Source organism: Arachis ipaensis, chromosome B04, assembly GCF_000816755.2.
Source record: "Arachis ipaensis cultivar K30076 chromosome B04, Araip1.1, whole genome shotgun sequence".
NCBI classification, from domain to species: Eukaryota; Viridiplantae; Streptophyta; class Magnoliopsida; order Fabales; family Fabaceae; genus Arachis; species Arachis ipaensis.
This window is the reverse complement of record NC_029788.2, coordinates 26226329-26240856: the sequence shown is the minus strand read 5'-3', so window position 1 is coordinate 26240856 and position 14528 is coordinate 26226329. Positions and strand designations below refer to the sequence as shown.

At 33.5% G+C, this 14528-nt stretch overlaps 1 protein-coding gene across 1 annotated transcript; it reads right to left on the bottom strand.

Annotated features, from left to right (window-relative positions):
* On the bottom strand, positions 3956-5210 carry LOC107636293 (protein FAR1-RELATED SEQUENCE 5-like). Its single transcript, XM_021122400.1, has 3 exons — positions 4791-5210; positions 4228-4727; positions 3956-4124 (listed from the first exon to the last, which is right to left on the bottom strand). Exons 1-3 carry the CDS (start codon positions 5208-5210, stop codon positions 3956-3958), a joined length of 1089 nt encoding a protein of 362 aa, XP_020978059.1.

Below are 14528 nucleotides of genomic sequence, written 5' to 3'. Positions count from 1 at the left end.
AGAAAAGTTAAGATCAATAAAAAATATAAAACGATAAACTTAAAAGATGATAACTTTTTTTTGGATATTAATACCAGATATTATATTGTGCAACATATTTTAATAGTAGTGGCTTATGTTGATGACCTCTTATCTATATATAACAGTTGGGAAAAAAATTATTTGAATAAAAATTTTTAAGATGATAAAATTTATAAAAAACAAAATCTAACTTCTTCTGCTTGTATTAATTATTATTGCATCGTTAGATTTTATTTACTTCATTGTGATTTTAGATTTTAAGCTTATCTTTCTTATTGCAATGGAAGTCTACAACTTTGAGTTAGAGTTATGTATAAATTACTTGGATTTACAAATTCTCTCTTGATCAATGAGTACGACCAGGATCACTCAAACTAAGCCAGCATAGTTACCTGTAACTCAAATATACGTTTATGATGATTATAATTGATGCTTCAATTGTAGCTTTAGTGCAATAGGTATGGTATCGTGTCAATATGCCCAACGAAAGGCTCTTTTCATGGCTAATGGTGACAAATCTTTGTAAGGAATTTAATAAAAACTACATAATTAAATTTAAGACTTCTTACTACATTGTGTAGTGTAATTTAAACACCTATAGCTATTTCAATCGCAATTAATGTTTGATTTGAATACATACTTTGCTTACTCATGCATAGCAAGCAGTTTTTATTCTTTAATTTGTACTCCAATGTCATCGACCTTGCAGGAAGTCAACGAGGACTCATTTTTCGGGCACAAAGAACACTAGCAACAAAAATCGTAGTGGACTGAAGCGAGCAACTCCAGTTGAATCCTTTGGAAAGGCGACGTCATTATGCGCAAGATGGGAGACACTCCCGCGCAAACGGTGGTAAGTGAACACTTTTTACAACTTGTTAACAATAGTAACAGGTCAGTTGACGCATGGGACCCTTTGTGCACCCATTTTAAATTGATATGACATGATGATTTAAAAAAGAAAAAATTCCAAATTGTTCATTTTTTAGGCAATGATTTGTTGTCTAATCAAATGTTACTACAACCTCGTAGAGTACCAATACCCTTATGTTGTGGTGGGTGAAAAATTTCCATGCCTCCCATAAACTAATGTCATTTGTTTTTCATTATTAAAATATTTGAAAATAAAGAATAAGACATTGAGTACGTTAAGAGCACCAATACCCGAATAAAGACGAGGGTTACAAATAACTGACTTAAAAAGTTTAGCAGAATGTCAAAGAATGTTAACCATTCCATCTTAAAATAAATTGTCTTAGGTTTATCTACTCGTGAATACTGCTTACGTAACGGATAATTCAAAATGGTTTTTCTTTTAAGAGACCTTTTATGCACATGCAAATTTCAAGTTTAAAGCCTATGTTACCTGTCTTGATTTAGTTTGTTTCTCTGTATGCAATCAGATTATCTGTATTTTCTATTTGGTTTGGACCTCTTTTTTAATATTTTCTTTTTTTAATTAATTTTAACCTCTATAATAATACAAAAAGTACTCTAATATTATTTGTAATAACATCGTTTATTCTCTAATTATATTTAGTTGTTTTTTTTTTCCTTATTTTTGTCATAATTTTTGTCCATGTTATTATATCAAAATACTTTAATAAATTTTAAATCCATATAACAAAATAAATAGTGCAATTAATTACTTTTAATTCATGCGATACTTTATACTAAAATCAAGCATAAAAATATAATTTGTTGTTATATAGATACTTAACAAAGTAAATTAATTAACATAATATTTAAAAATAGCTACTTCTATATTTTGTTACATTTGAAACGGTAAAAAAATTATAAACACGGAAATAATTCTTGTATTTGACAAGGACTTGTTAATTTTTTGAAATAAATAACTAATTTTGATAATTTCTAATATCAAATATATGACACTATAGTTGAATATATAAAATTTTAATTTTTGGCCACTCTACTCTTTGATTCCCGGTTCTGTTGCTGTGACTCTGAGGTTATATGCTTTACTCAAGTAGTCCGTTGTATACTTCAGGTCAACAGCGACTGCTAGCGAGTGGGATGATGCGTATGCTGTCAACAGCCGGCTTCCATTGTGGCTCGTAGCCAGGTAAGACGTAACCTAACTTTTTGATATAATAAGCATTCGGTTTTTACACAACATGGTGTGTGATGCTCATACGACTTTTCAACCTCTACAAATATTTATGCATTTTGAATCGTGGCTGCAAGAGTGTAGTCGTATCACCAGGAGTGTAGTCACAACCGTCTCGAGTTTGCAGTCCGACATAAGACACCTGACTGACGCTTTTGATCGGCAGAATGAGATGCTGGCAGATCTACGACGAACTATCGTTAGCCTTATCTGCCAAAATAATCAGGATTTTAATTCGAATGGTATCACGAATGTGTCATCCGGCTGTGTGTGCAGTGGAATGAAAAGGCTCAAAGAGCAGCATTTAGACATATATAAGGGTAAAAAACATGTGATAGCGACCCCCATATGTAGCATGGATGGTGCAGACGACCCTACATATATACCACCGACAAAGACAGAGTTCAGCATGGATCACATGCCGTTCAGGAGCACAAAGGCAAAGAAGAATATAAAGCAGCTGAGACGAGGTCCAAAGACACAAGACAGAACAAAAAAAAACCCGAACTGGTAACGTATTTGAAGTTGAATACTTTAAATCTTTTATTGCAGATTTTCTTTTGTTGGAAATATTTTTCTGCCAACCACTATTCACTCTCTTCTTTCATTTAAGAGGTTATGTTGGTTGGGAAATTCTTTGGTACATACAACTGAGAAAAGCTACTATGCTGACTATATGTGTCAAGAGAAGAAGATTGGTATAAGATTTTGTGTGCTTGTCTCTACTTCACACTGTTATACACAGAGTCATCGTCACACATGTAGTTTTTTGTTTCTCATTATGAACTAAATTATAGCTTAACATTTTGATTAAATTTTAAGAAGCTGGAGTTCATTTTTGGTAGTGGACTGAATTTATTTAATTTTTAGACAACTAGACTCATAATAGTTAATATTTTTTGGACCAAATCTTGGCTGAAATCATTTATAATAAATACATACAAAAAAAATATATATAACCCCTTACGTACAGAAAAAAAGAAGACGTACGACCCTTTTTAATGTAGTTTTTTATAATTAATATCCCATGACATCAAAATAGAAAAAAAATAAATATTTTTAAGAAACTAACAATGATTTTATAAATCCCGTAACATTAGTTATTATAAAAACTTCATTTTATGATATTCGTAAAAGCTACTAATCAGTTTATTTGAGATTTCAATATAATTTAATATTTTATCTCTATTTTCATTCTTAATTATTTATATAGTTTATTTTCTAAGTTAATAATTATAATTGTAGATGTCTTGTAATGATTGCAGTTTTAGTTAGCTAGAAACATGAATTAGGTTTGTCATCTAGGTTGGTGGAGTTGATACATAAATAAGTTTTTAAATTAAGAAAAATAAAACAAATAATTAAAAATTGAGAAAAAAACTTATTACTAATAGTAATGCATAGAATGAACTAAGTGTGAGTAACAGTGACTTTATTTCCAATGAAATCAAAAGTTATGAGAATATGATATCTTGCCTTTAAAAATTTGAGTGAAAATTTATATTCAGTATATAAAAAATGTTGTGTATATATTAAAATTTATATTCAGGTTTGATATAGCATCCTGTGCAAGCGCAAAATCTTCAACCTCTTCGCAACCAAGTGTAACAACATGGGTCAAAGCTAAGTATAGTGCACTGTGTCAAAGCAGTCTTGCCTGTTCCCTTGAATCATTCCCCATTTTCAACATTGTACAGTCTTTTGCAATCTTACACTAGCGCCTAAGGATAAGTGTTTCAGGAATTTCCTCCATACCCTCGTACTTCATGACACAAATATATGGGAACACGGTACGCCATCACTGTCTCACATCTTACACTCACACTCAATCTTTCGGTCATTAGGATCATACAAAACCTTGAATACCCGATCCGGTCTACCCATTTTACTAAAGCTATACACAATGGTCATGCTGATGCTCTCCCTTCCCTGAAACAATAGCGTTGCAACACCCTTGATTTGCTTCTTAACCTCCCTAAAAACAACTCTTGTATACAGCTTCGACGCAGACAACTCTATTGCATTTAATCCAGTATTTAAAACGGGTGTGTAATAAGTGAGTAAAATTGTGCAGTAACCTCATTGTTCCGAAATCTTTCACAACCCTATCCAAGCTGTGAACCAGTTCAAGAATGCTATCCGTTGACTTTAGGAACGCTTTAATGAAAGAATTGATTCCTTCACATCTTGACGTTGTCCTATATCCGGCGCAAAAGGTCCCCCTCAGATAGGCCGTTGCCCAACTCTCTTTAATGTCATATGTCGCTTGCACCCATGTATTTTGGCCTAGGCTGAGAGACTCGATTGAGGTCCTCCAATATCTCTCGAACTCGTCAACATGAAAGTTTACATAGATAGCCTTTTTGAATACTTTCCGAAATTCAGCTTCCTTTACCCGTTGGACACAATTTTTCTCCAGATGCCATGCACATAGTCTGTGCTTGGCTGAAGGCATCACCTCCGCAATGGTAGCGCGCATTGCCTTATCCCCATCCGTCACAACAAGGTTCATTGTTCTTTGACCCATAACATCCAAAAGGTTCGTCAGAACCCATCTGTAAGTGCAGACCTCCTCATCCTGAAGCAAGGCAAATCCGAAAATGCAAGTTTGCCTGTGATGATTTGTCTACGAGAACACCACCAGAGGTTTCTTGTACTTGTTCCCACGGTACATCGCGTCAAATGCAACGACATCACCAAACAACTCATAATCGGATTTCATGAAACCGTCCACCCAAAATAAGTTACCCAACCGATTATCTACAGTCGTTGTGTATCTAGCGACTGACATAAGGTCCGCATTTTCCTTCCCCTCCAAGTAGCTTATAGTTGCAGCCGCATCCCCATCCAAGATTCGTGCTCGCCGTTGACTGTCAACATAGTTGTACAAATCCCTTTTTGTAAATCGAAGCATGTTGTAGCCACCCGATTGGCCTGCCATGTAAGCCATTATCTTCGAGGTAGGGATTCCGAATTGCTTCATGCTATTCACTTGAGCCTTATCCCCGTCGCTCATTTTTCGGTGACTTGGCAACAAGTTGCAAAACGCAGCCGGGGCCATGTCGTGGTTGTGTTTATCAATAATCTTTTGCACTCTCTACACATTATCATGGACATCATAGTATATTTTCAATTTCTCCTTGCAGTCTGTGCGACTCTCTAGCCGCTCCTCCCTTACTCGTTCTGGCTGATCATAATGCTTGTCACTCCTCGTGCCCTGACGATGACAGAAGAAGTCCTGCCTCACCAAAACACCGTCAACCCATCCCACATCCCCCTTGCGAACACCAAACCCCCATGTCCAGGCAAACTCCTTGTAAGCATTGTAGGCCTCCTCCTCAGAAGTGAAAACTGTATGCAAGAAGTCCTCAGCGATAACTAACACAGGCATATTGCCGTGAACATCCCCCTGTGAGCGATGCGATTCTTTGTTCGATTCCGAGTGACTTGTTCCCATGCCAAAAAAAGCCAGTATTGTCGTCATCATCAGAGGACCCTAAAGAACCACACACACCCAATGACATCTCAGATGACTCTTCGTCATTATCGCTTGAGTAAAGGTCAAAATCCATTTGGCTTGAAACTGCAAAACCAGCATATATAAAAGGAAATAAACAAAGCTGAGCAGCAATGACGAACTTACAAATAAAATTAGAATTAATAGAAACAGTGAAAACATAGAGAAAACATTAAATATGCACTAATGAATGGGAGGTCAAACGCTACTCAAAGTCTTCTGCTCATACGATTAAGAATTCTAGATTAAAAATATCGTCCTAAGATATGAGGAAATGGTTTTCACGAACTCCAATTTAATAATATGAGTCATAGCCATCAATATCCATGTCAATCGAAGTTAATTTCACACAACTGAATCTCTCAAAATTAATCTACCGTTGGTTATCATGTGTGGCATCCTCATAAAATTTTTGTCTGAAAAATTAAAATGGTAACTTACAATTTTTTTTCTCAGTTTACACGAATATAGTATAACTTACAATTTTTTTTCTCAGTTTACACGAATACAATTATATCAATATATTTATACATATATTTAAACTTTTTAACATAACAGCTTAAATTAAAGCACTAATAATTTATGAAATATCTTTAAATTAAATAAACAAATATACCTAATTCTTCTTCCGAGTTTTGTAATGTTTTCACCTTTGCTTCCAAAAGGTTTCAACTGCTTTCAGTACAACGTTTGCTTGTTCCTTAACTTTAGGGTATAAACATTAATTATTACAATGATACTGTGTTTTATTATGTTTAAATTTGTCAAAATTCTATTCCAACCGTTATATTTAAAGTAAAACATTTGAAGTAATTGTGAGGTAGAGTTATTATTTTTTTTGTTGGTCAAGAGATAGAGTTATTAGGTTAAGTGAGGGAGATGACAGATAGTAATTATGGGAGACGGAAGAATTCAAATGTTTAATTAAAGAATACAACAAGAGAGATTCATACCAGTGTTCACGAGTTTCGCAGTTCGTACAATTGCTAATTACCTCCCAAAAACTGACATCACCACAAATATCACAAGGTTGAATCTGCATAGAGATAATGAATGCAAACATATCAACAATGAATGAATAACAATTAATATTATAACTTAGAGAAGTAAGAAGCAAGGATAACTGCAGAAGGCAAAAGTTGAGTATTGTTAAATTCAGTTTTAACAGCTTGCGCTTAATACTAAAAATTGTAACTTCCAGCAACCAATTTATTTTAAAGAAAAGAATATCATTAACTAACAGAGAAGTACAAATCAAGAAAATTTAAAAAACAATTACGGTGAAGAAACACAAAAAAATAAGAGGTCATTGAGGTGTAACTTTTATGGGCAGCCAATGCATGAGCCTCCCACTTGGCACACATCTACAGTTTTATTGGAGAGACACAATTTTTTGAAGGAAATGGTGGTACACAGTTGCACATAATATACACATATTTTGTGTCTCTTCAGGAAGTTCAAACATGAATTTTTTATGTTGCATTGGACATAAATTTTTAATCTATTTTTACCTTTAATATTTTGTCAATTTCCCAAATCTACCCTCCTTCCCCTAACCGTTCCCTTTTTCTCCTTCATTCTCACCAAGAGGCTGTCTTTTGCTTCTCTCCCATGACAACAATTCTCTCTCTTCCTCCCTCCATCCCTCCCTCCTAGTGACGGACTCAGAAAATTTATGTTAGGGGGCAAAAATAATATACATTACTATTAAAAGATATATTAATTCAAATTTTAAAAAAATAAAAGTGCACATTAATTATTTATATACAAAAAAAATCAAAAATTACATATAATAAAATAGAACAAAAGATAAATAAATAAATAATAAGGATTACTAAATTAAGAATAAAATAAAATATATAAATTCATGAAGAGAATAAAAAATTAGATTAATACCAAAATTATAATTGCTTGAATTAAAATTTACAATTAAAAATATCAAAAAGAGAAACAATAAAATTGAAAGATACATAGAATTACAGAGAGTTATATTAAAATATAGAAAATTTAAAATTTAGTTTTTAATGAAGATCAGAGAAGATGACCACTAAAAAATAAATAGAAAAAAAAGATTGAAAATATGAAACTAAAAAGAGGGTTTAAGAGAATAAAGAAGTGGTGATGGCTGAAATTTGAAAATGAAAAAATACTAAATTTAATTAGGTTAACTAATAGTTAAAATAATAAAAAGATAAAGTAGATATGAGACTTTACATAATTAGACTTAATTTATTTGTAGTAAAATTATTTAAAATTTAAAATAAGACATATATATATATATATATTAAAAGAAAATTGAAATAAGAGTGGGGCAAGTGCCCCCTTATCACATTAGATAGGTCCGTCCCTGCTCTCTTCCCATTTTTTTTATAATAATCTATATCTGGGTTATGTTACTTCTATATTTGAGTTATTAAAAATATCAGTAGTGACTGTGTCAATCTTAAAAGAAAAGTAACAAATTGAAGTGGGGATAATGCATGTGGTGTTACTATAATATGGTATTTATGATGGAAAAAGAAGAATGATATTCATATTTTAATTTATGTGTGATTTGTGTCTTGTGTTATGTATTATTACCAAACAAACCAAAAAAAAATTATATGTATTCAAATGTCTATGTCTATTTAAATATAATGTCTATGTCTTATTTTCTTCTACCCATTAACTAAACACAGTCATATGGAACCCAAGTTCTTGGGTTGCGTGCCAAGAGATGCCAGAACCTTAGAATCTTGTAACAAAAAAATAACTATATACTAATATTTAGTACTAGTAAAAGCCATCTAATAATCATGGGGTTTTAAAGGACAAGAAGAACACGTATATACTATGAATTATAGAACAGTAATTTCCACTTAGAACAATTGAAATGGAACTCAAGATACAAGATAATTGGTGGAGCTTTTCTTGTTCAGTGAAGCCAAAACACAAACAGAAGATTGGCATGGAATATGTTATCATGACATGAAATCAAACTGGTGGTTGATATTGTTATGGGAAGTTTTTTCTGAGAAGAATTATTAAATAGCACACAAGCAAAATATAATAGGGACAATGTTGTTTCTGATAAGATTATATGTTTGCAAGTAATTAGTGGCAACAAGACACTCGTGATTTTTTAGAATATGATTTTTTTATGAAACGGGAAGAAGATAGTGTGGAAAAGCGGCCAAATGCAATGAAAATGGGAACACTTTAATATAAAGCAAGTACATTTTACTCCGTTAGATTTCTACTTATTTAACTTTAGTCCCTAACCATATAGTTCAAAGAGGGCAAGATGCATTTTTCTAAAGTCCAGTTAATTTGAGATGTGCTCTAGTGAGCTCGATAGAGTGCCAGGTAAAATCCATCAATTTGTATAGTTCAAATTGCATGTTTTTTAAATTCTAACCGAAAGTGCAAAAGTTCAACAATTCAACAGGAGATCAAAAAGCATATTTCTAAATAATGTTCCAGTTATGTTAAGTAAAAAAAATCAGCAAAACTTCAGCTACACATATCCAATAATTTTCCTTTCACATCACGCCTGTTCTACCAAAGAATATTAATGAATTTCTGTATAAGAATTCCATACCAATAGCTAATCTATTTCAGCAAAAATGGTTTGTAGTTAATTTATAATGCAAACACGAAAAACATAATTATGGCATCATGCCTTATGCAATAGATAACAGTGCACTATCTTATGTGAATTTGCAATGCAATGAAAAATAAGAAAAATACCAGTGATTGTGGACTGCCGATGAGAAATCGAAGCAGAAGGAGATGATGACTCCGAGTTCCGATCAGGCCTCTGGAGCCAAGAGCTCGATTACAATTTCGCTGCTGCTTTGGGATGACGCAGTTACGGCAAAGAAGCTTCTACTCACCGCGTCTCAACGCAATCCAGCCCACCTCTACCTGTTCTGCTTAGAGAAGCCTCCTGTGTCCACTGCCATCGAGTACACTCCTATGGTTATCCGTTGAACTGGTTGTGGTGGTGCAAAATCCTCTCACCGTTACTCACACTCTCACAGGTAGGTTGAAGATTCGGTGCTAGTAGCTCAATTACAGTTGTTCCAAGTCTTCTTTCCTAACACTATCAATAGATTTTTTAACCCTATCCAGCCCCAACACCCACCCAGTCCGAAACCAGATCCACTACTGATACTATCCTTCAAAAAAGTCTTGCCAGCCCATAAATATAAACAGAGTTTCTTCCCTAAAAATTGTTAAGCCGAACTGCAATAGAAGGTGTAAGCACCGCTGTCCGTAAGCCTCAGCCTGTATCTAGAAAAATATTCCACACGAAACACGCGTCGCTAGATTTCTAATAATAAAAAATTTTCTGTAAAACAACATCTATACCATAGTGTGCACCATATATTAATCTCGAATGGTGTTCCTTTATGTTAGTTGGGATTTGTGTAACAAGATTTTTATAACATTCACTTTAAAAGTACTCTACATGAGTATATGACCGACCCATCTCCTCGGTGTTTCTTATTCGAAATTGAAATGTCAGAAATGTAAACTTATTTTAGCGGAAGCATTAATTAGGATCTTAAAAGTTATGATTTTCATACCTGGATTGGTTGCCATAACAAGTCCTGATTACGGTAGAGTTGAACTTTAAGGCTGATTTTGTTGAGTTTTGGTTACAGTAGAGTTGATCTCCAACACTGGTTTCTCTCCCCTTCCTTTCCTTCAGACGTTCATCAGGATGGCAGTTTCACGCTCTTTTCAGTGAGTGAAAACTGTAAAACGTCGTGTGTATTGAGGCAGAGGGAGGACCATTTTTATATGTGATATAATCTTTAAATCTAATGCGTCCATCAAACATTAGCATTAACGGATGAGATTAAGTCATTAATGATTTATAAATAATTACAATTAGGCCACAATAGAAGTTTAAATTACAATAAACTTTCAACATTCTCCCACTTGGCCTAAGTGTAATCATATTCTCACACATTACATAATTGCTTTAATATAGTAAAATACTTTGTGTGAGTTATGGCAGTCATGCATTTAATATGAAATACATTTCTTTCCATATACTACAACCACTAGCATCTTACTACACAAGCTACATAAATAACACAATTTTATATCGGTCCCATAAAGTTTCTAGATCATTATGTTATAACTCATACAATAATATTACTTTAACTAGAAACAACAAACTATCAATGTTCAGAAAACACATAAATAAACATAGTGAGCTCAGAGTGTTAGCATCATTCAGAAGAACCAAGACCCATTCTATGTACATGTTCCTTAAATGTCTTTGGTTGCAATCCTTTAGTCAATGGATCAGCAATCATAAGTTATGTTCTAACATGTTCTATGGACACTCTTTGTTTCTGAACTTCCTCCTTAACGCCAAAGTACTTTATTTCCATATGCTTGGCACCTTTAGAATATCTATCATTTTTTGAGAAAAATACTGCTGCAGAATTATCACAATAAATTTTCAATGGCCTAGCAATTGAGTCAACAATGCCAAGTCCTGAAATGAAATTCCGCAGCCATAAAGCTTGATTTGTAGCTTCAAAACATGCTACAAATTCTACCTCCATAGTAGATGTTGCTATAACACTTTGTTTGGAACTTTTCCATGATATGGCAGCTTCTTCAAATAAGAATAAGTAGCCAAATGTAGACTTTCTTGTGTCAGCACATCCACCAAAATCTGAATCTGAGTAACCAATTACTTCTAATTGGCTAGACCTTTTGTACATGAGCATATACTTCTTTGTACCTTGAAGATATCTTAAAACCTTCTTTGCAGCTTTCCAATGATCCATTCCAGGATTACTTTGATACCTTCCAAGCATTCCTACTGCAAAGCTAATGTCCGGTCTTGTGCAAGTTTGCACATACATAAGACTTCCCACTACAGAACTATATGGAATTCCTTCCATTCGCTTCCGTTCTATGTCATTTTTTGGGCATTGCATAAGACTAAATTTTTCCCCTTTTTGAATTGGTGCAATTCCTGCGGAACACTTTTCCATGTTGAACCTCTCTAGAACTTTATTTATATAGGCCTTCTGAGACAATCCTAACAATCCTTGTGATTTATCATGAAAAATTTCAATTCCTATCACATAGGATGCCTCTCCCATATCTTTCATTTCAAAGTTTCTAGAAAGATATTCTTTAGTCTCACGCAACATTCCCAAATTATTTGTTGCAAGCAAAATATCATCAACATATAAGACTAGAAAAATAAACTTACTCCCACTGACCTTTCGGTATATGCATACATCAACAACATTTTCTTCAAAACCGAAAGAAAGAATGGTATTATTAAACTTAATATACCATTGTCGTGAGGCTTGTTTTAGTCCATATATTGATTTCTTAAGTTTACACACCATACGACCTTTTCCTTCAGTTGGAAAACCTTCAGGTTGATCCATATAAACTTCTTCATCAAGATTACCATTAAGAAAGGCAGTTTTTACATCCATTTGATGTAACTCTAAGTCATAATGAGCCACAAGTGCCATAATGATACGCAATGAATCTTTCTTAGAAACAGGTGAAAATGTTTCTTTATAATCAACACCATTCTTTTGAGTAAATCCTTTAGCAACAAGTCTAGCTTTATATCGTTCAACATTGCCCTTTGAGTCTCGCTTAACTTTGAAGACCCATTTACAACCAATACATTTAGCACCTTCTGGCAATGCAACAATATCCCAAACTTTGTTATCTTCCATGGATTTTAACTCTTCTTTCATGGCATCAATCCATTTTTCTGAATCATCACTATTTATGGCTTGTGTAAATGAAACTGGATCTTTAGATATTCCAATATCTTCTTCTTGTAAATAAGTCTCATAATAGCTTGGAATAGCTGACTTTCTTTCCCTTTGAAATCTCCTCAATGGTATTTCTTGAGACTCATTTCTTTCTGATATTTGTGAGCTAGTTTCTTTATTGGGAGCATTATCATGCAAATCTTGTTCATCACTATTAATGTGTTCAACAATAGTTGGAACAAATCCTTGAGTAGGTGTGGATAAAGGAACACTAACATGTATAGGAACATTAACTTTAATTTCCTTTATTTCTACATTTTGATGATTTTCACTCCCACTAACTTCACCATTTTCAAAGAATTTTGCATTACCAGTTTCTACAATTCTTGGACTATGGTTTGGACAATAAAAAATATACCCTTTAGACTTCTCTGAATAGCCAATAAAATAGCCACTCACTGTTCGAGAATCTAATTTCTTTTCTTGTGGATTAAATATTCTTGCTTCTGTTGGGCAACCCCAAACATGTAAATGCCGTAAACTGGGTTTCCTATTAGTCCATAACTCAAAAGGAGTTTTTGGAACAGCTTTACTAGGAATTCTATTTAGCAAATACATGGCAGTCTTTAATGCATACATCCACAAGAATTTGGGTAAAGAAGGATTGCTCATCATACTTCTAACCATATCCATTAACGTTCGATTACGCCTTTCTGCCACACCATTTTGTTGTGGTGTGTATGGCATTGTATATTATGCACATATGCCATGTCTTTCTAGAAGTTTTGCAAATGGACCTGGACATTGTCCTGTTTCATTATGTTTTCCATAATATTCACCACCTCTATCTGACCTAACAACTTTTATCTTTTTGTCTAATTGCCTTTCAACTTCTTTAATATAAATCTCAATAGCATCAACTGCTTGAGACTTTTCTTTAAGCAAATAGACATATCCATAACATGAAAAGTCATCAATAAAAGTGATGAAATATTTTTCTCCACCAATAGATGGAGCATCAAAAGGTCCACATACATCAGTGTGTATAATTTCAAGAAGCTGACTACTTCTTGTGGCACCTTTCTTATTTTGTTTGGTTTGTTTTCCCTTAATACAATCCACACATAAACCAAGATCAGTAAAATTTAGATTTTGTAAAATCTCATTCTTTACTAATCTTTCTATTCTTTCCTTGGATATGTGACCCAAGCGTTTATGCCACAAGAATGCAGAACTTTCTCTAGGCATATTTGGCCTAGCTACATCATTCTGATACTCAATAAGCAAGGATTCAGAAAATTGATCAAAAAGTTTTAATCTATACAAGCCATCAATTAAAACACCATAACCAACAATATTAGAATTTTTGAATAAATTAAAACAACCATGTCCACCATTAAAAGAAAAACCACAATTGTCCAACTTTGAAACAGAAATTAAATTCCTAGACATTGAAGGTACATAAAGAGTCTTAGGTAAATCTAAATGAAAGCTTGTATCCAACACCAAACGATAAGTTCATATTCCTTCAATTGGCGCTTTCACACGGTTTTCCATGTAGAGGAACATCTTACTTTGGTTTGTGGTTTGGATCGTAAGGAATCCCTGCATTACATTAGATACATGAGTTGTAGCACCATAATCAAGCCACCAAGAATTATGAGGAATATCAATTAAATTTGATTCATAAGTACATACATATGTTTCAAATATACCTTTCTTTTCGAACCATGCCTTACGTTTAGGACAATCCTTTTGGAAATGTCCTTCCTTCTTACAGAAATGACACTGTTTTGTATTGGCATGTCCTTTCTTCTTAAAATTCTTGGGCTTTGTCTTTAATTTTTTTCTGATTTGCCAGCTCCTTGAACCAAGTTGACAGAATGACCACCACAATTCTTAAGTCTATTTTCTTCCTGTATGAGCTTTCCAATTAATTCATTAACATCCCATTTTTCCTTCATGACATTATAATTAATTTGAAAATCTCCATACTCAGAAGGTAATGAGTTCAGAATGAATTGCATCATAAAGGAGTCATCAACTGTCATACCCAGTGACTTTAATTTTGCAGCAATATTAGTCATCTCAATAGTATGCTCTT